This window comes from Misgurnus anguillicaudatus, chromosome 21 (genome assembly GCF_027580225.2).
Source record: "Misgurnus anguillicaudatus chromosome 21, ASM2758022v2, whole genome shotgun sequence".
Lineage (NCBI taxonomy): Eukaryota > Metazoa > Chordata > Actinopteri > Cypriniformes > Cobitidae > Misgurnus > Misgurnus anguillicaudatus.
In genome coordinates, this window is record NC_073357.2 from 6,880,260 (window position 1) to 6,905,583 (window position 25,324).

The following is a 25,324-nucleotide window of genomic DNA, read 5'->3' on the forward strand; positions in this document are numbered from 1 at the left end:
AAAATTATTTCAGTTTTTTAAATTTACTACACTGTAAAACTAAATGCAGCACAAAGTTAAAACAAATTGGTTTTGTAAGTAAATTAAACCTGCACTGTAAATATTTTTTGCTGCCTTAATTGTTTTTGTTTTTGTTTTGTTTAGTCAACTCAAATTTACAAGTCATGTAAACTTACTATTATTTATCTTGACAAGATATGAGTTCACATAAAAATGTATGTGGGTGATTCCCACGAAATCCAGATTTAGAAGGTGTCCAGCATCAGAATTTTTAAAAAGCCATTGAAGCCTATTTTTTTGCTGCACGTATAAGATCAAGGTCTGAACTTACTATAATCATTATTTTTAGAGGATTTTAAAATATTTTCTATAGAGTTATTTAAATGTTTTAGATTATCATTACCGCAACATGATATTACATTAAATATATGCATTTACAAACTCATGTTTCGGTAATGAGAACCAAAAAGTTGTCTAGGTATGACAAACAAAATTTCAACTTTTATCTGGAGACAAAAAATAAGAACTGCTTACCTGGTAGCCATCTTGAGTGTCACAGTCAATTATGTCCCTTTTTTTTGTTGAAAATGTTAGTTCCTTGAGGGCTTAAACAATGATTGAAAATTGTTGCGGAGGATGAGAAATTTTTTCTTGGACACATTTATATTCCTTATTATTGTCTCTACATTTACCAATGATCACCAAATACCACGTTTCTTTACTGTAAATGTTTGTAGTATAGCATGCACCGAAGCTTTTTATTTTTTAGATTTTTTAATTATAAATATTTCCATGTCAAAGAACCCAAATCCAGTCACTGATACGTTGCGGTAATGAAAATTTTCCACTTAAATTTGGAAAAAAACAACAAAATTGGTTTGTATGATGTCATTTGAAATCATGTGTAAAATAGTATATGAAGAGATGTTTGTAACTGTATGCTTCAAATTTTCATACTCTTACTTTGCATTTACTTGTTTGCAAAATGTTTCATGACACCTCATAAGTCTAATTTCGCGAGAATCACCAATGTTGATTTGATATGATTTTTTACAGTGAAGACATTGTAAGGACTGAAATGGCCACAATTCATAGAAAGATGATATTGGCAAAATTTACTTATTTAGACAAGACAACGCTGTTGCCAGACAGTATTTTGATTTCATAAATATTTTAATTTTATAAAGTTGTGTATTGTTCATTCTTTCGCAACATATTTTTATTCTCAGTTGGCTGAAATCATTGTATGCAGCAAGGCACGGAAAAGAAAGTAGGCCTAAATATTGATGACCTGCATTTAGATAAACAATTAAAAATTAAAGACCCATGTATCACATTTAGCTAAGAGCCCTAAGAACATGAAGTACTCTACAAAGCACGACATGGCGAGTAACTTCTGGAAAATCCTGAAATGGTTGTTACAGCAACAAAACAGATATGAGGGCATCAGGATATGTGGTCAAGCAGAAATTGATCCCATGATGTGCGGTGTGCTGAGTCATAAAAACATGGGTGCGGTTTTACTTTCATTCTTACAGGCAGGTTTACTTCTCATACAGAGATTCATTTTCATATTTATTTATTTATTGATTAAATGTCAAGCTCAACAAAACTCTTCCACGCAGCTATCAACGTGAATTATTTGGGTCATTCCACCGAATCGGTGCCATTTGCATGTTGTAACTCATCAAAATTGAAGTTGATCATTTTCTTTTTAACACTAAATTTAATAACACACAAGTTTTCAAAATGAGTATTGGTCAATCTCAGGTAACTTTTTTAACATGGTTTTTTAATGGAGGATGGGAGCATTTTGATAACAGGACTGAAAGTAACAGGACTGAGTTTTTAGCCTAGATTTAGCAAATACATGAAATATATAGGTGCAGTAAATATGTGCATAAAGACACTTAGCAAATTCTAGTGATTTATACCAAAATGTTTTTTTTTAAATAATCTGATAACATCAAAGAAATAATGTAGATAACAGGACTGAACATTAAGGTTGACATTCACAGTCATCGCATAAATATCATAAAATATACAGAAAAGAAAATGAGAAAAAAGTGATTTTGTCATTCACATGACCTTCAGGAGATCCAGAGGATGCCACTTCCTCTGGAAAATGTGACTTGCGGGATATTCCTAAATTTTCATATGGGGGAACGAACGAACGAACGTGTTGGGTAAAATGTGCTAAAATGTGCATTTTTTTCTAAAATATTATGACTTTTCAATGGTAAAAATATTTAAAGCCTAGTTCTGTGGGTTATGAAGATCTTAACCCAGTAATCCAAGTAAATTTTTAAAGACTTTAAATCATTATGATATATATTATGAAAGTGTATCTAAGATCACTGAACCTGGAAAGAGATTTAATGTTTATGCCAGACAAATAGATTTAAGAATTTATTTTAAATATTTACGAGCTAGCTTTTTAGTGCATGCTTTGTTCTGTTTGTGGTGTTGTTGGTTACTGCTAAGCAGATTCCCCTATGGGGAAGTAAGCATAACAAAGAAATATAAGGGCGGTTTCCCAGACAGGGTTTAACTAGGCCTTTGTATTAGGACATTTACAAGCATACATTCCAAAAATACTTAAATAATAGCGATGGGACTAAGACTTAGGCCCTGTCCCAGAAACAGCTGCTTATAGGGTGTTAGTTAAATGTACTGTAAAAACTTGCCGTTAGCAACACAAAAGGTTGGGGGCGATTTTAGGGAACACACATAATGATAAAAATGTATACTTTGTAATGCACGGAAAGTTGCTTTGGATAAAATTGTGTGCCACATGTATACTTGTAAATACAAAGGTTGGTCCCTACTGGACTATAAGAAAATTCTGTATAAATTACAGTATTACTGTCAGCTGTTTGCCAGTAACTTACTGTAGATTTAGGTTTATGTTGTTTACTGGCAACCGTTTGTTTAAAGTTAAATGAACATTAACATTAAGTCTTTACAGGATAAAACTAGAAAATAACAGCCTTATGCAAAGCATGAAAAGGTTGATGAGGATTTCTGGTTCCCAGAATGCTTTGCATGAGGCTGTTATTTTATAGTTTTATTCTGTAAAGGCAAAGACTTGTTAATGTTTAATGTTCATTTAACTTTAAACAAACTGTTGCCAGTAAATAACATACATTTAACCCTCAAACGGTCCTTGGGGTCTATATGACCCCAAACGACATTTCATTAGTTAAAAAAATGTTCCCTTCATCTCAGAGATATAAAACTTTGTGACTTTTCCTAAATAATCTATCTTTACATACACAAAAAACTGGGCATGATTCAGTTGTTCTAAAGGTATGTACAATTTTTTATTAATTTGTCCCTCGGGGTCAATATGACCCCAATTGAAAGTGAATGGGAAATGCAATTTTTTTATGTTTTTCCATTCGTCAAAAAATAAATATCAATAAATCCAGCATAAATCTGAAAATCTTGACACAGAAATGAAGGCCTGGTACTTGTGCACAAATGCAATGCAAAAAACACACGCTCACACAAACACACACACACACAAACACAAACACGCATGACTGCCACAGAGAGCATTTTTATAGAAATTTCTGTAGCATTTTGTAAAAACAGACATTTCAAAATGCATCAAAAACTATAAACAATTACTATTTGAAATAAAATTTATTTTTAATATCCTTTCTAATGTTTATATAAACATAAATTCACAAAATGTATCACTAAAGTAGTGATGTAAGCAGTTGCCCATATCCAGTAAAATGAATGGGTCTCTATGGGCATCTTCTGGTCGAAATTATTTAATTTCTATACAGTCATTCTTTTATGATTTTTTTCTAAAAACCGATGGCTGAATTCAACACCTCACACCTATATCAATACCTTAAAACAATTTAAATCAAATTTAGATCATAACTTATGTGAATTTTCATAAAAATCTGATATTTTTCAGGCAAGCCAATGGTGTAGTTGAGGAATTTAGTGGTAAACAGGTACAAAAGTACTTCAAATCTCTCAAAACACAGCTTTATTGTATAGATGAGAAGTAAACAAAAAAAATGATATATTATTTGTATCATTGAAAATGTATATTTTTCTTACAATTATGCTTTCAATTTTGGAGTCATATAGACCCCAAGGGCCAGAAGTGTAAACAGAAAACAAGGAGCATTTGAGGGTTAAATCTACAGTAAGTAACTGGCCAACAGCTGAATTTTTTACAGAGTGGTCTTCAAAGAAATTGTTGCACAACATTGGACAACCCATCTGGACCTAATCTCCTGGTGCAGTCTAACACATTACATTTGGGAAAATCCATGTCCCACCTTATCCAAGCTCTCTCTATATATAGTCTTTGGTTTGGTGTAGGTATACCTGATAGAAACAGGAGAGGTGAGACCAACCATAGTAAGTTGCTTTACTTCTGCTATTTTGAGATTTTTTAATATTTATCTTTAACATGATGTGATTGTTTAGTCTAACGGATGCCAATGATTGTTTATATATGTATATGATCAGATTTGCAAACATGAAGCTTGTTCTTGCTGCGCTGGCGTTGGCGTTGGTTTTGGTGGTCGAGGTTCGGGCGCAGTGGCATCGTTACCCAGGACAAGCCATCGGAGGTCACTTACTGCTATCAACATCTTCTTTCTTGTGTCCTCATCAAATGTCCAGCTCAGTAGAACTCAGCCACGTTCTCATCTCAGGTCCCACATCAAAGAGGCCGACCTCCTAGGGTGGTTTATACAATGGACAGATGGTGATTATGTGCTCAGCGCTCTGCTCTGGCTCCTCGCACTCACACACTGCTCTGTCCTCCAGGCCCCACTTCCTCATCGATGCTTTGTAGCGTCCAACCCCAGTTCGCAGGCGGTTTAGCAGAGTCCATTGCCGGCGTGGCAGATCCTCTCCTTCAAGACGGCCTCCAGGGTCAAAGATGTAACAGTGGATTCGTGAGGGCCCTGCTGACTCCCACTCCTGCTTTCAGGCTGCCGCAAGCCATGCCTCTGTGGACAGGTCCTCGGGGATAGACCTGAGCAGATCTTGTGCCGCCTTGTTATACGGGTGGCGGGACTTCAGTCTATGAGGTGGCAATGCTGTTATGGTGGTATTGTGCAGGATATGCCAGTTGTATCTTTGGGCTTTCCTTGCAAGAGCGAGGGTAACAGCCTCTCGTCGGAGGCCGGCCGGGCAATTCCCGCTAGTATTGGCAGATGGTAAACAGGGGTAGATTTCAGACAACCAGTTATGATCCGAAGGGCGGTGTTTATGGCGACTTTCCTGGCGTGTGGGCTTCTGCACCAGGCTGGTATTCACAGTATTCAGCTGTGGAGAAAACGAGAGCTACTGTTGATATTCGAAGCACCTTGGCAGTTGCACCCCAGCTAGTACCAGCGAGGCGTCGAATTATTGCGACCCTTGAGGACACTTTGGCCGTCACTTCTTCAAGGTGTTGTTTGAATGTTAAAGATCTATCCAGGCGTACGCCAAGGTACCGTGGGCAGGGGCGTCGGACTGGGGGTAAAACCAGTACTGATTACCAGGGCCACAAAGGAAGAGAGGGCCCTTGAAAGTCTGAAATATATTATGGGGGTGGGGCATGGGGGCCCATCAGGACTGCCTATGCATAGGGCCCGAGATCTTCTGCAACGCCCCTGACCGCGGGGCTTGCTGGAACTCAAGGCGCTTGTTATTCACGAATATGTCCAGTTCAATGGTAAGCTGCTGCAATTGTCTTGCCGATGCTGAGCTGTAAACGCCACTCACGCAGGTAGGCTGCCAAGGTGTCCATGTCCTGGTTAAGGCTGGCCTGCATCTGCTCCCATGTTTGTCGTCTCGTCATAATGGCCAGGTCTTCAGCATAACCATATTTCTGGGATGTTGTTTCCGGTAAGTCGTGGATGTAGATATTGAATAAAATAGGTGCGAGGACAGAACCCTGCGGAACACCATTCCTCAGCCTTCTAAGCCTGCTGCATTGACCGTCACTGGTCTTTAAGGTGAAGCTGAGGTTCGTCACCATCTCAATGATGAACTGCACCATATGCCGGTCGGGAATGATCTTTAGTAGCTTTAGGTGGAGTCCGCGGTGCCAGACGGTATCATAAGCAGCTGTGAGATCAAGCAACACCACTCCAGCCTTCTGTTTTTCTTGAAAGCTGTCCTCAATGTCTTGGGTGAGCAGTGTCACCTGGTCAACCGTTGACCGACCGGGCCGGAAGCCGGCTTGTTCCTGTGGGAGTTGAGGGTCCACAATTGGCTCGATACGATTGTAGATCAGCATCTCCATGATTTTGAATGGCACACAGAGCAGTGAAATGGGTCGGTAGGATTTGGGGTCTTCAGCAGGCTTGTTTGGTTTTGGAAGGGCTATGATAGCAGCGCGGCGCCATATCCTCGGGAGCTTGGACCTCCGAAGGCGTGTCAAGTAGAATGAGCAGAGCCATACAGATGTTCTTGCATTCTGGTGGATCACAAACTCAGGGTGAATGTAATCATGGCCTGGTGCTTTCCCTTGTTTGGTCTTACTCAAGGCAGTCTGAAGTTCAGCTGTTGTAAATTCCCCAGACAAGTTGACGTCCACACTAGCTGCTCTACACAGGGAAGTCACCTGGTGTGAGATTGTGCGGGCAAAGTTCTTATCGGCTTCAGGGAAACAGCTGTATGTGAACAGTTTTAAAAAGGTTATGTTTTACTAAAAAAATATACTTTATAAAAGAAAAAATAATATTTTGCCATATTGGATGAATTTAAAATCTATTTGCTTGCCCATGAAATACATTTTGAAATATATGTTGATATATAAAGGTTAAAAGTAAATATATTTCCCAATTCGAAAACATATTCAATTAGGAATTACTTTCTACAAAATGTATTTAACATATATTTAAAATATATTTTTAGCCAGTGAAATTTATTTATTTTATTTTGCCTTACGGGAAAATAGGCATATGTGTAGATATTTGTAAAAAATGTGGAGATAAATATTAGGGATGCACCGATAGGATTTGTTTGGGCTGATACCGATGCCGATTTAAACAGACAACTTTTGGCCAATACCGATGCCGATATTAAACACTTGTATACAATACTATACAGTTGGTCTATTAGCTAGTTTATTTCTGCATCAAATTATTTTTACTGAACATGGATTGGATCTAATTAACATTCAACTGACCAACATAATAAGAGAGGCACAAATTAAGCTAAAACAACTATAATAAGACAGCATGACAACCTTCAAATGTGGTTTTTGCTATTCAGCATTTATTTGATAAACAACATTAACTCATTTTTTACATATAATGGATTTCTTTATGCAGTTAATTAATAAACAATCGGTATCGGCCTTTCTCGTGCTATTGCCGATATGCACATGGTTTCAAATTCATCAAAAATCGGCCGATAAATATCGGCGGCCGATACATCGGTGCATCACTAATAAATATAATTGTGCCATTATATTTCATTTTTTACTTGCAAATCTAAAATGTTATTTTACAAAAGTAAAAAAAACACAGAAAGAAAAAGCAGCCAATAAGAGGCCAGAATAGATTTGAACTTCTTCAATACTATTTAAAAGGCATTTAACTATGTTAAAAAGCCAACATATAGCTAATGTATTTTGTATTTACAACATACTACAGTTACATTTATGCCTTGTTTTTATGAAGTTTCTGAATAAACAATAACATCTATACATAACAGGCAATCAAAAAGTAACACAAATAAATGACTAAGCATTTGGGATGTTTGCAGTGATGGAAGAGAAGCAATACAGGGTGCCATTGGTCGAGGTCAAGATTCAGCAGCTGACCAGGAGGCCAATCGATGGGGAGAAGTGGTAGAAACCCAAATCATTACAGACCTAAAGGACTTCCACAACGGTACTGACCTAAAAACAAATTTCATTTAATATTTCAACTTTTAGATGATTGTATTGTTGCATGTCTGTCAATAAAACAAAATTACCAAATCAAACATGTCTGATAAAGTGAATGTCTCTAACACAAATTTAGGCTCTTTTTTCTATCTCATTTGATAATAAAGAACGAGTCATATATCTGTCATTATTTGAAATGTTAGATAAATTATAAATCATGTCTTTTTACCACGTGCACATGACAGCAAATAATAAGAATTATGTTTGCATTCCTTATCTAGCATTGCAGTTGCGCCATCTACAGGTTTCTACAGATTCTTGATATCACTACATGTTAAAACAAATATGTCTTAACTTTAGTTCAAATATGTGAGATTAACAGCCTATAATACATTTTAACACAGATACCTTCTTGAGATGTTTTATTATTAGTTTAAAATAACCAAAAAATAAATCGTATGAAATCAGACTTCATGTTTGTCCAAAAATTGCAAAAAATAATATTCATGTGGAAAATCCCATCAGTTTGATCTAAACGTAAATTCCTTAAGAGTTGTGTAAGTGTTACATTTTGGTAGGACGTCCATTCCCAAATTGTCACTGGATAGGTGCAATGAATCAATTAATACTTTACTGTAGACTAAACATTGATGTACTCCACACGGATCAAAAATCATCTTTTTAAAAATTTAAAAGTTATTGGGTTTAATTATTATATATCCAAAAAAAGCGCAGCTCCCCAAATTCACTCTCCTTTGTTTGCAGGCTACTCTTGCCAATGCTAATATGGCGGCGCTCAATCCGAAGGCTGCAGCCTCCGGGGGTCGCATATGCAGGCTGCATTCTTCATCAATCCTGGTTTATTTAAGTTAACCGAGCATTACATTCGCAAAGTCATACGCATATTACAACAATTTACGATTAACTGTCAACATTATAATTGTTAATATTCTGAAACAAGACAGTCTTGCAGCCTACAAATGCGACTTCCGGGGCTGCAGCCTGAGAAACGGTCTATGGTCAAGGTTCTGTGTAGATGTGATACAGCTACGGCCAATCTCGCGAGATGTTTGGTTGAAGGTTAGGTTACGGGATAGGATTAGGATGAAAACAGCTGTTTTGGCCCGACTGGACAGCCTACATCCCGTAAAATTGGATTTAGGGTTAGGTTTGGTGGTAGGATTAGAATAAAAACAGCACTCGTACGGTGAGATTTCACGAGATTTTATCCATAGCTGTATCCCCTTTAGCCACAACCGGAAATTCAAGTATTTGACCCCTTACCCATATACAGTAGATGGCGGTAATGCTCTACCTAAGATTGCCAACTGCCAATAAACACAAAGAAGAAGATGATCAGCGCTTAGCGAACAGTTTGAGAATATATTATAATATAGAAAATAAAACTTCTGCGTTTTTTTCTTTCTTTCTTTTCTTTTTTGGTAAGTATTTGAAGCCCTCAGGTTGCATGTCTCGGTAAAGTAGGTGGCGGTGTGCACCTAAATAAGTTATCCGCCAAATCAACCGTGAGAGAGATTTGACAGTTTGAGGACCAGTAGTGATGTGTTTTGTTGTTTGCTCTTTATCATTTATGTGATTAATATTTGTGTTTGTTATCTCGTTGGGGTAAGCGAAGTTTTTCTTACCTTTACCTGCTTTCAGAGTGCATTTCGTCAGGAAAGTTTTTTTATTGATTTATCAAAGCTGCTGTTGAAATTATGTTCTTGTTTGATGTTTGCGTGTTGAGATGTTGATGATAAGAGACCAGATGTATGTGATGGGCTGTAAAGAAGTAGGAACTGATTTGTCCATAATGGATTATGTTGCTGATTTTATCACAGAAATCAATCAGCTGAAGAAAAAAGAGGAGGCGTTACTGGAGGCAAAGCTGTGGTCGGTTTATTTCATCCTTTACACTGTAAATAATCAACTTCAATGATCTCACAACAAAGGTAATTAAGTAACTTGAACAAATATTTTTTTTAAGTTGAAAAGTACATTTAAGGTAGTGTACCCATTCCCTTACAGATATGACCAAAAAACATGGTTACGGTAGTAAAAAACCATGGTAACCACAAAATAACATGGTTTTCAAAAACGATAGTTAAACCATGGTTGGTGGAGTAAAACTATGGTTCTGCTGATAGTAATCAATACACCCAAAAAACATGGTTACTACTACACTTTTACCACAATAAAACCATGGTTCATTTTCGTGAACACACCAAAATCTAAGTTTATGTGTTTTTCATAGATATTGACATGTTTTTTTTTTTTTAAAGTTTGTTAAAATGCAAGATTTATCTCTCATTTGAAAATGTATAAATTAGTCGATGTATATTGAATACATTGTAGGGGTGTAACGATAAATTGTTTGATTTGCTTTGCTTCTCTTTGAATTATGGTGAAATGCCGCTACGTCCAAAAGCCAGAGGGCGCTCTCGTGCAGAAACTCAATATGCCTTTTACACAAGCAGCTCCACGAAATTGGTATAAGGATATTTATGTCACTGTTCTTCACACTTTTCAGATATTTTCATGATGATAAAGAATTTGACGAGTGATGCTTTTTCAAATGCATGTTAAAAACGACTTAAACTAATTTTAGATTAATAGGGATTTCTTACTGATCGAAGAGCCTTAGTACACGAAAGAGCTGTGCATAATACCGCCTTTGCAATTTAGAATCGATACCAGACAGTAGGGCTGTGCAAAAATATCGATACAGCTAACTATCGTGATATTTCTTTCCACGATAGTGTATGGATATAAATGGGAGTAAATGGGAACATTAATTTAAAAACTTTTACTTATCATTTAACACTTTTTGTAACATAATTTAAAAACATTAGTCCTAAAAAATCTCATTACCGCAACAGTCAGAAAACATCAACACTGACATATTTTCAAAATGACATGACAAACCTGAAAGAACATAATTTGGAGATTCTGCACATTCATTTAAAATCAAAGTATTATGCTTCTATTAATTAAATTAACATTTAATAAGCATCTGTTGCGGTAATGATAATCAAAATGTCGTGTAAGCATTCTGACAAGACAATATTTCAAATTAACTGTAAAAAAAATGATCTTACCTGGTAGCCATCTTGAAGTAACTGGTCCATGTGCTTGGTCACTCAAAATCAAACTTTATTAAAATTCTGTATGTGTGCTTAAACTGTTTTCAAAAAGTGTTGTGGAGGATGAGAACACCAGGCATGGACACATCATTTTCCTAATTTTTCTTCATTATTATTATACATGAATATTCAGTGAATATTTTTTCTGTAATCTAAAGTAGTCTAGCAAAACATCCATTTATTTTTTTTCTTAATATTTTTGTGTTAATTTGATTAAATTACAACATAACGCATGTTCAAACACAGCCGGACACATTGCGGTAATGAGAATTTCAGCAGAAAATGAGATAAAATTTACAATTATAAATTCTTCTGTTGAAATCACACATTGTGCAAGGTAGAACACAGTATTGTGTTAATTCTGATGCTTTTTAATGTTACTATATTACACATTTTAAAGCTAAAATCATTAGTGCCGTGGTGTTTCAATGGTTTTGTGAGAATCACCCAGATATTTCAATCTCTACTATCGATATTTTAACAATTTCATAATCCCTCTGTGTGCGTCAAACGACCTCCTCCGCCGCTGCTGTAGTTGGTGCTGTCCAGTTGTCTGTTATATAGGGCCAATGTGGACACCTTTGGGTTAAAAAAATCAGCTCTTTTTTACATTTTTGATAAAAAAAAGAAAAAGCATTGCAATGTATCGCAACATGCGTCGTATTGTATATGTATTGTGATACGTATCGTATCGTGAGGCCCTTGTCAATACCCAGCCCTACCGGACAGGCATTATGATTGTGTATCGTGATGTATCGTTACACCCCTATGTTTTAGTCTCTCGAATTATGTGTTCACACCAGGAGCGAATGAAGCGATAAGCGTGAGTGATTTACATGTTCAGCCAATGCAAAGACATGACAGACACCCTGCGGCGCGATTTGTGCAAATGAGTTGCGAGAATTGAGCATTTCGGGCGTTTGACGAATTGAAAAATCGGAACTTTGGCGGATATTCACACCACGGTAAACAAAAAAAGGATCTAGCTTGGAAGAAATACACATTTTAAGACTACAAGGTAGCTAAAGTTGGCAAATTGAGCATATTCGCATCTGAATTCCACGCGCAAATGAAGCGAGTTAACTCAAAATGTTCAAGCGTCCAACTACTTCATCATCCACAGTTGGTGTGAACGCATTATGCAAAATTTCTTTTTATAAGGTGTTTGAACACTGATGTGTGTCCACATTGTGTTTACACAACCAAACTATAATGTTCAAAATCCACCCAGAAGCTGTGTCTTCAAACAAACCATTTTAGATTCTCCTCTACGATGACATCAACAAAAGGAGAAGCCCCGCCCACAATCTGTGACACTTCTGTTCAGTTAGCATAGACACAACCCTGAGTGAGAAGCACAGAGTTCATCGTTGTTGTATCTTCCCCATACCAGTATTACAATGTCTGTGCCAGAGAGGAATTACAGATGTAATTCTGGATATTCAACAAGGTTGATTCTGGAGAAGGTTCCTGCTCAAACCTTAAAATCAGAACATGTAAGTATTAGACTTCATATGCTGTAAAAAATAAAGTTTGTGCAGCTTTTAAAAAGTAAAGCATATTTAAATGTCAAAACAAACTTCACCTAAATCAATTTCTGGTAAAAATGTTTCAGAGACAGAGTTTGTTTCTAAAATAAAACCCAAGCTTGATTTTCACATTTTTCTTCAGTTGGGTGATATGAGACCCAAAAGAAAAAGCATCATCAACAATAATGCAGAAATATTTATCCTTTTTTAAACTAATTCAATCATGGTGCCTTGTAAAGTCTAAAGAAGTTTTAAACTGGCAAGCCGTGATTTGAATTATTTCACTAATTGCACTACAGTACACTATGGTATCGTCTGTATAGAAGTGAAGGTTAGCATGTCATAATCAAGACTGTTTATATAGATAATGAATAGAAGGGGTCCTAATACAGACCCTTGGGGGACACCTTTAAAAACTTCTATGAACCAGATTATTTACTTTCCATATGTACACATTGAGTTCTTCCACTTTAATAATTTTGAAGCATGGAATAACGTAATTTGATAGACCAATACTCTTTAGTCTGTGCAGCAATATTTCATGATCCACTGTGTCAAAAGCTTTAGATGGATCAAAAACAAAAATCACCCAAAATATCCTTTAAAACTTTCCTGACAGCTGTTGTGGTACTGTGTTTTCTCAAAGAAACAATCATTTGCACTCACCCAAATGCCTCCAAATGATTTTTGAGGTTGCACCAAATTGGTCGCAATTTCGAGCCCCAAGACCTTCAGATTAGTTTCAATGTTTTCTGTTTGATTTCATGTTAGTTCCAGGATGTATCTGGTGTCTCTGTCTGTGGCTTCACTGATCAGACATCTACAGAGCTTCTGGTTTCTGTCTGTAATGGAGAAGAACAAAAGACATCAGTAAATCTGCTGGACTGTGGGATGGAGCTGAAACAAGAAATCACTGAAGAAGGAGAACAGACAGATAAAGGGGATTTGATTTATCCTGGTATGTGTCAAACTCACTGGACCCATCGTAGGTCCAAAACTGCATAATCATTTTAAACTGCCGAGCAAGGCACAAAAAGTAAAGCTCAGTAAAGCTATCATTCTAGTTTCAGAAGTGCTTTGTGCTGTTATATTGCTCATGATTTTTTCTTTTCATTGTAGATCTGACGAAGGATGATAGTTCACGGTCGAACGAAATCAAGGAGAAACCTCATAATTTTAAACCTGAAGAAGAAGAATCTCTGAGCCGCTTGAAGACCGAAGCGATTTCGTCAGACGAAGATTCTTGTACGTGCTCTCGGTGTGGAAAAATCTTCAATCGCCAATCCGAACTTGATGCGCACATGCAAATTCACACTGGGAAAGACAGTTGTGATCAGTGCGGAAAGACCTTCACGTGTAAGTCCAGCTTTAACACACACATGCGAATTCACAGTGGAGAAAAGCCCTACAGTTGTGACCAGTGTGAAAAGGGCTTTAATCATAAGGATAGCCTTGATGCACACATGCGAATTCACAGTGGATTAAAACCTCACGTATGTGACCAATGTGGAAAGTCCTTCACTTATAAGTCCGACCTTAATGATCACATGAGAATTCACACTGGAAAAGCACCTTACGGTTGTGACCAGTGTAAAAAGAGCTTCACATATAAGCGCACCCTTAACGCGCACATGCGAATTCACACTGGAATAAAACCTTACAGCTGTGACCAGTGTGAGAAGAGCTTCACTTATAAGCGCACTCTCAACGTGCACATGCAAATTCACACGGGAATAAAGCTTTACAGTTGTGACCAGTGTGAAAAGAGCTTCACTTTTGAGTACGACCTTGACGTGCACAGGAAAATTCACGTTTACAGATGCGATGAGTGCGGAAAGACCTTCGTTAATACGTTCGACCTTGCCGCGCACAGGAGAACTCACGCTGTAGAAAGGCCTTACGCGTGCGACGAGTGCGGAAAGTGCTTCGTTCGTAAGTTCAGCCTTAATGCGCACATGCGATTTCACACTGGAATAAAGCCGTACAGATGTTACGAGTGCGGAAAGAGCTTCACTCGTAAGTTCAGCCTCGATGCACACTTGCGATTTCACACCGGAGTAAAGCCGTTCGTGTGTGACCATTGCGGAAGGAGCTTCACTTTCCCGTCCGACCTTAACGTGCACAAGAGAATTCACACCGGAGAAAAGCCGTACAGTTGTGACCAGTGCGGAAGGCGCTTCACCCGTAAGTCCGGCCTTGATTCGCACATGCGAATTCACTGTGAAGAAAAGCCTTACCGTTGTGATGAGTGTGGACAGAGCTTCACTATTAAGTCGAGCCTTGCTAGGCACAGGAGAATTCACACTGGAGAATAGCAGATTTTATCTATCCATCGATCTATCTCTTCTCTATACATGATTTGTGGAGGTTTAGCTAGCTTTTAGTGTTGCTAATAATGCTAATTTAGGCCATTTGAAGTCACCATTATAGTGACGAGTGCTTCATTTGGGGTTTAAATCCTAGGTGAAGTCTCCCTGTCTAGATCATTGTAATGTGTTGGTTTTTAACTCTTTCCCCGCCATTGACGAGTTATCTCGTCAATTAAGAGAAAACGCTTCCCTGCCAATGGCGAGAATTTCCGGCTTTCCACAATACCGCTATTACACTTCCGCAACTTTTACAACCCGGAAGAAACGCCTCGCGTGAAAGAGAAAGAACTCCGTGTATGTTTTAAAGATCGCTCTGCGTCTCATTTCTATCAAAATTCCTTCGCAAAAATAAAATTATCTCAGCTTTTTGATCAAAATTTTGTGTTTTTGAAGAAACCTACCCATATTTGAGAGGTGATAAAAGAGAACTAATGAAGGTAGGATGAAACAGGGTTTTTTGTTTGAAAGCAGAGGGTCTGTTCTTTCTTTTAATGTATTGGATGTTTATATTTTTTAAGAAGAACATTTTCTGGAAGGTATTAAACTTTCGTGAAAATCATGAAAAATACTGGCGCTGGCTGGCAACTTTTTTTTTAAAACGCTGGCGGGGAAAGAGTTAAATATGTTGAGTTATGATCTGACAACTGCCCGTAGCTGTAAATCTTTCGTTTCATGTCCACTAAAGTCGTATAAGTGTACCTTTTGTTTTAAAATAAAATAAAAAATAATTTATTAATACTGTATTTCGTAAATGTATTTGTTACTTGTAGTATGCATAGTTTTGTAGGCTTTCAGGTCTTAAAACTGGGGTTTTTCATCACTTTTGGCCATTAGATGCTCAGAAAATTCAGTATAAAACATTTTATATCTTGTCTACACTGCAAAAAATGATTTTCAAAAAAAAAGTGATTTTGTTCATAATACAAGCAAAAAAATCTGCCAATGGGGTAAGCATTTTTTTCTTAAATTTTGTGTTTAAGAAAAATGTTCAAGATTTTTTTGCTTACCCCATTAGCAGATTAACAAAATCACTTAAATGTGATATTTTTGGTCTAAAATCTAGACTTATTTTCTTGGGTCGTTTTGCTCATCAAGAAAAAGCATCTTCATTTAAGAATTTTTAGATATTTTTACTGAAAACAAGAATTTTTTTCTTGAAAATAATTTTTTGCAATGTGATAAGTGTGACTGCGATACACTTAGGCTGCGTCCGAAACCGCATACTGTATAGTAGGTACTGAATAAGATGAAGTACCTACTTACTTGTCGTTAAAACAGTAGGTACTGTATAGTATGAATCCTGGTAGTATGAATGAGATTCGGACGTACTACATCTGCCATGTTGCTACATCAAGTGACATACGTCGTCATCACGTCATGTCATTCCAGCGCGAAAACAGCCGCATGCCTCGTCTTCTACATTGGATAACTCCTCTGCCAGGGCATCATGGAATAGTGAAGTGTCCATCGTATGCACACTGAAAAAATCTAACCGGAAGTAGTAGGTCATCCGGGTACTTTTTGCATACTGTTTTTCGAATACTATGTATTCGGACATACTACTTGCCTCGCCTACTGCATTTCGCGTACTTTATAGTATGAAGTAGGCGGTTTCGGACGCAGCATTAGTATCTTATAATAATGAGAAACTTTCTCATAATTATGACTTTCATTATTATGAGATACTAAGTTGAGTTGAAATTTTGACTTGGTTGCTCATTATTATGACATACCGTTTCTCATTATTATGAGAACTCATTGTTATGACAAAGTTTCTTAATATTATGAGAAACTAAGTTAAAATAAAGACCTAGTTTCTCATTAATTTGAGATACTAAGTCATAATAATGACGACTTTTTAGGGCTGTCAATTTAACGCATTAATTAAATGTTGATCGAGCCAGTACTGCATCATCATAAAAGTTTATAATTTCACATGCTCTTAGGCCTCGTCAATTTAAATATTTAAGCACAAGACATGAAACAGATCTCAGTGCAGTGCTCACATGCCGTTTAAGAAGTTTTGTGTGTGAGTCCGCAAATCGCATGGGCCCAGAAAGGAGCATCTCAACGCTTCAGACAGTTCATGTTTTTTGCACTTGGATGGACATTCAGAACACAAAATCATATTTAAACACTTGAACTGCAATCGGAAAGGATTATCCCTCTTCTCTTTAAAGATCTCTTTGAAGATCAGAACTCTTGATGTGTAAACTCTAGGAGTTGCGAAATTGTGTCTTACTAAACTGTGGTCATTAAAATGCCCTCTTAGGGGTGGTTTCCCGAACAGAGATTAGCTTGAGCCAGGACTAGGCCCAAGTTAAATTGGGATATTTAAGTCATTTTTAAAAGCATAATTTATAAATAAACTCTACTGGTGTGCATCTTGAGACACAACACTCGCACTGATGTATTTTAAGATATGTTTTTGATCAAGACAACACTAACATTAAAGTTAGTCTAGGACTAACACAAGGGCGCGCCGCACAGCCTTTTTTGGTCACTTTAAAAAAGAGCAGTGCGATGTGACGCGGCTTTTTAAATTGCTAGGCAGCCACCGAGTCAGCTTTCTTGTCAATCAAATATTGAAGCTTGAGCGCTCTTTTGTTGTTAACTGTTATAATAGCAGAAATTTTAAAAAGAGGGTGCTTGCTTTGACCTTGATTGAGGGTGAGAGGTGCACAAACATGCAGGAGACGGTGAGTGACTGCAGTCTCTGTTTGTTCCAAGCAACTGTAAACTTCTGTCACCACAACGGAAAGCCTGCCTCTCCCCTCATTCGATTGGACAATGAAAAGGCGTGAATTACATCGGCGCTCCCTTTAAAAAAACGCAAGGCGTTTGGTGCGTATAGCGCGCACTGCCCATAGAAAATCGTTCAAAAAAGGCGCCTACAACTGCCATAAACGCATTTGGTGTGATCAGCCCCTAAGTCATTATAATGAAAGTTTCTATTATCAGATACCAAGTCATACTAATGACTTTAATCTAAAACTTTTAAAAGAATAGTCTACTCATTTTCAATATTAAAATATGTTATTACCTTAACTAAGAACTGTTGATACATCCCTCTATCATCTGTGTGCGTGCACGTAAGCGCTGGAGCGCGCTGCGACGCTTCGATAGCATTTAGCTTAGCCCCATTCATTCAATGGTACCATTTAGAGATAAAGTTAGAAGTGACCAAACACATCAACGTTTTTCCTATTTAAGACGAGTAGTTATACGAGCAAGTTTGGTGGTACAAAATAAAACGTAGCGCTTTTCTAAGCGGATTTAAAAGAGGAGCTACATTTTATGGCGTAATAGCACTTTTGGGAGTACTTCGACTCGGCGCAGTAACACCCTCCCTCTCCCATTATGAGAGTGAGAAGGGGAGCAGACTTTTCAGGCGAGTCAAAGTACTCCCAAAAGTGCTATTACGCCATAAAATATAGTTACTCTTTTAAATCAGATAGAGGGATGTATCAACAATTCTTAGTTAAGGTAATAACATATTTTAATATTGAAAATGAGTAGACTATTCCTTTAACAAAACATGGCAGAAATATAGGCTTCCATAGAAGGAATACAGATACGGCCTAAATCCTGTGAAATGTTGGTTTTAGGGTCAGGTTTGGGTGTAGGATTAGGATTAAAACAGTGCTCATCCGGTGAGATTTTGGCATTTGCTGTATTCCTTGAATGGATGCTCGTGAACGTATTAGGGGCTTATCCACTTATTAAAATCAAAGAATTGCTTCTAAACACATTATAAATGTTAGAAATGTATTGCTGAAACACGTTACAAAGACTGAACTATGTAGTACTGAATTGTGGAGTTACACCATTAAACAGTCAACAATCAAAATTTCAAGCCCAGTCTCCTGAAGATGTATATAAATAGCACGAAGTGTAAAAATCGTGCAATACATACGCCAAATTCCACTTTGGCGTGCATATGATACGCAAGTCCTTCCCATTCACTTAAACGGTGCATCTTCTTTTGTCGTTTTAATAATTGGTTTCTCAATTTTTTTGCTATTTTTTACCATTTTCGCTTGATTAGAACAACTTTCTGTTATATAAAAATGACATCCTAACCCAAACCCCAACTCTAACCCCAACTCCAAGCGACCATGGCTTAAATATGGACAAAAACATGGAGAAACCTGTATATTAAATAACCTCATTAAGCAAATCTAAAATCTAACCCTAAACCCAAGCGAAAATGTTTTAAAAGACAGAAAAAATTTGAAAAACCAATAAATAAAACGACAAAAAAAGATGCACCGTTTAAGTGAATGGGAAGGACTGGTATATCATATGCACGCCAAAGTGGAATTTGGCGTATGTATTGCACGATTTTTACACTATTTATACGCATCCTCAGGAGACTGGGTAGAAATTTCTATGCTCAGGATTATTTGGGCGAGGCTTAAACTGTTTTTCTCTTAGATATTTTGTATAAACATTTTAATAATTGAAGGTTTGGATATGTTTTAGAGATTTACTGGTTTCCCATTACAAGTCTTTTCTACTTTCATTTGTAAATTATAAACTTTGTAATTTTGGGGGGCAGTTTTATTTTTCTTATTTGTAGTTTTACAGACTTACATCAATGAACAATTCATTAAGTATAGACTTTTGCCACATTTTAATTTCTAATATGTCACCCTGGACCATAAAACCAGTTATAATTTTTTATTTTTTTTATTTATACATACATCATATGAAAGTTGAATAAGTTATCTTTCCATTAATGTATGCAGGGTTCCCACTCTATAACAAATGTAAAATTCCTTGACTGTTTCCTGAAGAAAATACTGATTTCCATAACCCATGTCTGGGATGCTGTGAGCCTGTATAATGTAATGTACACTGAGAGTTTATAAAAATGTAGCTTAAATGAGTGAAATGAATAAACAGTGCCAATAAACAGCTGTTTAAATTATAGTCAGCGGAAGTTTAGACCTGGAAATGGTATTCCTTACATCACAAGTGGATCACATTTTGATAAACGGAAACAAAAATTTAAAGCAACAAACAAGCTGACATTCCATGACTTCGACAAAAAATCCCTGATTTTTAATGTCTGGAAAATATCTTTTACAATTCCAGAAATTCCATGAACTGTGAGAACCCTATGGTTTGTTACATGCAAAAAATGATTTTCAAGAAAAAAAATTATTAGTATTTTTGTCTTGTTTTATGCACAAAATCACTTAAATTTGATATTTTTGGTCTAAAAACTAAACTTGTTTTCTTGGGTCGTTTTGCTTATCAAGAAAAAGCATCTTAATTCAAGAATTTTCTGATAATTTCCACTAAAAACAAGACAAAAATACGAAGACATTTTTTTTGCAGTGTAGAATAGAATAATACAATATTTGTCTGAGATACACACTGCAAAACTGACTTTCTTAGTATTTTTGTCTTGTTTTCAGTAAAAATATCTAAACATTCTTAAATTAAGATGTATTTTCTTGATGAGCAAAATGACCTAAGAAAATAAGTCTTAACTTTTAGACAAAAAATATAAAATTTAAGCAAATTTGTGCTTAAAACAAGCGAAAAAAATATGCCAATGGAATTAGAAATTTTCTTGAATTATGCGTTTATGAAAAAAGTAAACTTATTTCAAGCAAAGTGTTTCTTATTCCATTGGCAGACTTTTCTGCTCGTTTCAAGCACCAATCTATTTAGTTTTATTTTTTGTCCAAAACCTTGACTAATCAAGAAAATACATGTTATTTTAAGATATTAATACAACAAAAATCCTAAGAAAGTCATTTTTTTGTAGTGTAATTTGAAGATCTGTAATCTAAGGGTACAAAAAAATCTAAATATTGAGAAAATCGCCTTTAAAGTTGTCCAAATGAAGTCCCTAGCAACACATATTACTATACTAATAATAAATACATTTTTATATTAACAGTAGGAAGTTCAAAACACGATCTTAATATCCTAATGATTTTTGGCATAAACAAATCAACAATTTTGACCCATACAATGTATTTTTGGCTATTGCCACAAATATCCCCATGCTTGGTAATCCATTTGTTCTGTTGAAAGATGACCTGAACTCAAAGCTTTGACTCAATCACTGCTAAAACCTTATTAGCGTGACCACTAACAAACACCACACACCCCTTCACAAAACACAAGAAACTGAGCAGCAAAAACTTTGTTATAAACTTTATTTTGGTCCCAAGGAGACAGATTAGTCAAAGAGTCCGAATCCCATGTCGTCATCGGATTCTTCAGACTCATCTTTCTTCTCTTCTTTCTTCTCCTCAGCTATAAAGAAAAACGAGAAAGATGATCAGCGACTTACCAGACATTAAACACCTGACGTTGCTACAGTTACATGCTTTACTTTGTCTAAAACATCATTTTGATGGTTTGTTTTATAAATATACATGTTTTTATTATACGTTTATGATCTTGTATTAAGAGTACATGCGTCTAAAAATCAATGTGTCAAACCACAAACTATTTGAAGGTGCTATTTGGGATAACAAACTACCCATCTGACATTAGATCCAACCATAAAAATGCTTGCAGTAATATCCATGAAACGTTTACATTCATTAATCATAATAGTTCCTGAACTACAAATCAACATTTATAACATTAACAACTGTATCAATGCCAAAAGTCCTTACTCTAAAATTAAATGCATATGCTGTTAACTATGCATTCACATTTATATTACATGTATATGCATGTATACTTGTTTGCAAAGTACAAAAACTGTGCTTTTATAAGTGCTTAGGAGACTCCTTAGGGACCCTTGACGCGAGTCAACGAGGGCGCACTAGAGTCGTATTTTGGGACAGACCCGAACATCACGCCAGAATTAGGAAGAGAATTTGCCCATCAGTGTGAACTCCACCAATCTGTCATCTGATTCCTCTTTCACAAGGACTTCTGGGTTGGTAAAGTGCACGAAGCCTGCAGCAGTGCGAGCTTTGCCGAAGACCACATCAAGGGTGCACTGATTCGCACCCTTTGGAGGTAAAAATGACACATGGGACACCCTACGGACTCGTCGACCGAGCAAGCACACGCGATTTAAGGCCACAAGACCGAAAATGCACCATTTGGGACAGGACGAGCGTTGAGGATAACTCAGCTGCAGGAGCAGCGGCAGATCCACCAGCAGCTGGTGCAGCAGAACTGGAAACGGCAACAGCGCCACCTGATGGTACGCTGGCCAGTTTGCTGAAGCCTAGCAAACACAAACACAGAGTTAAGAAACAACAAAAATCTGATGGCATTCGTTTAATGTACATACACAAGTTATTGTTTTTTGCTAATTTTGAAAAGATTTGCTACACATTTGGATTGAAAGACATCAGCCGAATGTAAAAAAAAAAAACAATCAGTTCAGATTATTTTTTGGCAATCAAACGGGGCACAGAAACACGTCAGAACTTGTGTTGAGAGATTATTTTGAATTGTGTAACAATGATCACAGAATCGCAATTTGCACGCTCTGCACTTTTAGGATTAAGGAAAAAGGAAAAAAACTGTATCAGCACAGAAATTTTGCATCGGTGCGTCCCTGATGGAAACATGGGTATTTAAAACATTTTACCTTGGGCAATCACCTCCTCCACATTTTTGCCATTGAGCTCTGCAACAACCTACAAAATCGACAAAGTAAAGATTACAGAAAAGCAATAAGGCATAGACACATAGACAACATCACTAGAGATCACACTATCTGCGAATTTATAAAAACAAATGTACTTTATCCATGCGAGTGCCATCGGCCTCGATGCCGACGCTGTCCAGGATCTTCTTGATGTCACCTGTGCTTGGGCTCTCTTTGCCTCCGAGGGCAGCGAGCAGGTAAGCGGCTACGTAACGCATCCTGAAATAAATAAATCAACACAACTTTATTACAATGAAAACCAGACATTCACATTCATGAATAATACTACATATGTGGTATGTCTATACAGAAGATACAAGAGGGAAGACAACTGGTTGAGATCAAAGGTTGTGCAGTCTCGAGAGGCAAGTATGTGTTATTTGGAGGACAAAGTGGTCTTACATCAACACATGATCATAAACGAATCTGTGCTAACATTATGTCTACATTATATATATCTGTGTTGGGTCACCATTATTACTCGATGCACATTCTGGACCCCAACACAAAACCATCCCTATAGACACATCATGTAAATATTAACACTAGCCATAACTAGTATTATAACTTTAGCGATCTTTAATCACCAATCATATGCGGAATTAAAAACCCCAGAGTACATATGAGCACCCAAAACAAGAGCACATCTGCTACTTCAGATCTACATACGGACGGTACCAGGGAACATTTGGAAATTGGACTGGATCAAGTATCCAATTTTTTACTTTTAATCTCAACCGCGTATGTTTGGCATTTCACAGATTAAGCACATGGCTCTACTGTTAGCTCACAATGCACGCACGCGCATCAATACATTAATAATATCACCCGCTTTACGTGAGAAATGAGGGTGAATGAGGGCTCGGGGTCTTTATAGAGTTATTCTTTACTGTTTTACATCTCTGTGTGTTTGTTAAATAATGTTTTTTCACTCACTTTGAGGAGAGGTAGAGTCTAGCGTGTTCGTTAGCGGGCTCGAGCGGGCAGAAAGGAAGTGAAAAGGCGGAGCAAACCGGAAAATCGACACTGGCGATAACGTCACACTCGAGGAGCAAAGCGATTGGTTGAACAGCACGTCAGTCACGACGCCTGGGGGCGGAGCATTTTTCGTACAGACTTTCTCAATCCGAAGGCTGCAGCATCCGAGCCTGTCGAGTCGAGCCTGGTTTATTTAAATTAACTAAAATTAATTTAACATTACACTCGCAAGTCATAAGCATATTATAACAATGTACGATTAATTAAGAATAATAGTCAACTTTATAATTGTTAATATTCTGAAATAAGACGTATTTGATGACGTATGCAGTCTTCAAATGCGACCTACGGAGGCTGTAGCTAGCCTTCGGATTAAACAAGGCTTAAATTTCGACTTTTACACTACAAAAAAATACTTTCTTACTTAGTATTTTTAGTAGAAATATCAAAAAATTATTTAATTAACATTAATTTTCTTGATGAGCAAAATGGCCTAAAAATCTAGTTTTTAGACAAAAAATATACAATTTAAGTGAATTTGTGCTTAAAACAAGCAAAAATATCTGCCAACGGGAAGAACATTTTTCTTGAATTAAATGTTTAAGAAAAAAGTAAACATATTTTAAAAAAAATTTCTTACTCCATCGGCAGATTTATATGCTTGTTTTAAAGATAAAAAAAAGAGCATTTTTGGATATTTCTGCTGAAAACAAGACAAAAATACCTAGTAAGAAAGTATTTTTTTCCAGTGTATAAATTCAGATATCATAGGCTACGCCACAAAATTATATTTTCAAATTTTAAATATATTTTTAAAATATAAAAAAATGACCCAAAAAATATAAATTCAGATCCTATATGGCAAAAATATATATTTCTACATTTTAAATATATTTCAAAATATACAAAAAAATCAGAGTTGTATAGTACTTAAGTATTTTTACTTTCTACATAAAAGTAAATTTTCAATTATTCGTATTTTATTAGTGTTTTTCTTTGGAAAACAAACATTCCAAAACATATTATCATAATTTTTACTCCACTACATTTCATAATTTCAAGTTTTGGGTTTATATTTAATATTTAAGTACATTAAACATTTAGTAATTTTTTGTACTTTTACTTAAGTAAAAAATGTTTTCGTACTTTTACTCAATAAAGTAAAAGTACACAATTTTTATGTAATTAGGCATTAAATCAATTTTAATATGCAATATATAATGAATACACAGTATGATTCTATGCTTTAGAATGTAGTGAACATTTTTTAGTAAAGAAAAGTAAAATTTTTTCCAAGACAAACACTCTGATAAAGTATAGATGCTTGGAAAATGTAACTAAAATACTTAAGTATTATACACCTCTGAAAAAATGGCCCAAAAATATAAATTCAGATGCCATATGGCACATAAATATATTGTAAAATTTTAAATATATTTCAAAATATACAAAAAAGTACCCCCAAAAGATATAAATTCAGATCCACACGGCACAAATACATACTTTTAAATTTTAAATATATTTCAAAATATACAAAAAAGTACCCCCAAAAGATATAAATTCAGATCCATACGGCACAAATAGATACTTTAAAATTTTATATATATTTCAAAATATACAAAAAATGGCCCAAATATATAAATTCAGATGCCATACAGCACATAAAGATATTGTCAAATTTTAAATATATTTCAAAGTATACAAAAAATGGCCCAAAAATACAAATTTAGATGCCATACGGCACGAATATATCCTTTTAAATTTTAAATATGTTTCAAAATATACAAAAATAGCCAAAA

The 25,324-nt window shown here is 36.0% G+C and overlaps 3 protein-coding genes across 4 annotated transcripts; 2 read left to right on the forward strand and 1 right to left on the reverse strand.

The window, feature by feature from the left end:
- The first annotated feature begins 3,875 nt into the window (after positions 1-3,875).
- Positions 3,876-7,875, forward strand: saa (serum amyloid A). The gene is given in 5 exon segments (XM_073858805.1): positions 3,876-4,715; positions 4,804-4,920; positions 4,970-5,198; positions 7,723-7,811; positions 7,814-7,875. Coding segments are annotated over 5 exon segments (726 nt in total). The 5' UTR covers positions 3,876-4,486.
- Positions 7,876-8,957: 1,082 nt separating this feature from the next.
- LOC129426074 (uncharacterized) lies at positions 8,958-15,643 on the forward strand. Of its 2 annotated transcripts, XM_073859441.1 has the most exons (5): positions 8,958-9,306; positions 9,706-9,816; positions 12,401-12,503; positions 13,308-13,494; positions 13,656-15,643. In XM_073859441.1, the coding sequence occupies exons 2-5, from the start codon at positions 9,800-9,802 to the stop codon at positions 14,849-14,851; spliced, it is 1,503 nt and encodes a 500-aa protein (XP_073715542.1). In that variant the 5' UTR covers positions 8,958-9,306; positions 9,706-9,799; the 3' UTR covers positions 14,852-15,643. The 2 variants fall into 2 exon arrangements, with proteins under 2 accessions (XP_073715542.1, XP_055038238.2); XM_055182263.2 differs by lacking the exon at positions 8,958-9,306 and having other exon boundaries at positions 12,239-12,503.
- A 5,424-nt stretch (positions 15,644-21,067) lies between these two features.
- Positions 21,068-23,639, reverse strand: rplp2b (ribosomal protein, large P2 b). The gene is made up of 5 exons (XM_073859629.1): positions 23,484-23,639; positions 22,643-22,766; positions 22,488-22,536; positions 22,018-22,118; positions 21,068-21,179 (listed from the first exon to the last, which is right to left on the reverse strand). Exons 2-5 carry the CDS (start codon positions 22,763-22,765, stop codon positions 21,108-21,110), a joined length of 345 nt encoding a protein of 114 aa, XP_073715730.1. The 5' UTR covers position 22,766; positions 23,484-23,639; the 3' UTR covers positions 21,068-21,107.
- Positions 23,640-25,324: the final 1,685 nt, after the last annotated feature.

Excerpts from the sequence above, each read along its gene's own strand:
- rplp2b (XM_073859629.1), bottom strand. The coding sequence starts at position 22,765 with ATGCGTTACGTAGCCGCTTACCTGCTCGCTGCCCTCGGAGGCAAAGAG. Across the intron at positions 22,537-22,642 it reads ATGGCACTCGCATGGATAAA|GTTGTTGCAGAGCTCAATGG; the intron begins GTACATTTGTTT and ends TCGATTTTGTAG. Across the intron at positions 22,119-22,487 it reads GGAGGAGGTGATTGCCCAAG|GCTTCAGCAAACTGGCCAGC; the intron begins GTAAAATGTTTT and ends TGTGTTTGCTAG.
- LOC129426074 (XM_073859441.1), top strand. Across the intron at positions 12,504-13,307 it reads AAACCTTAAAATCAGAACAT|TTCCAGGATGTATCTGGTGT; the intron begins GTAAGTATTAGA and ends ATTTCATGTTAG. Across the intron at positions 13,495-13,655 it reads AGGGGATTTGATTTATCCTG|ATCTGACGAAGGATGATAGT; the intron begins GTATGTGTCAAA and ends TTTTCATTGTAG.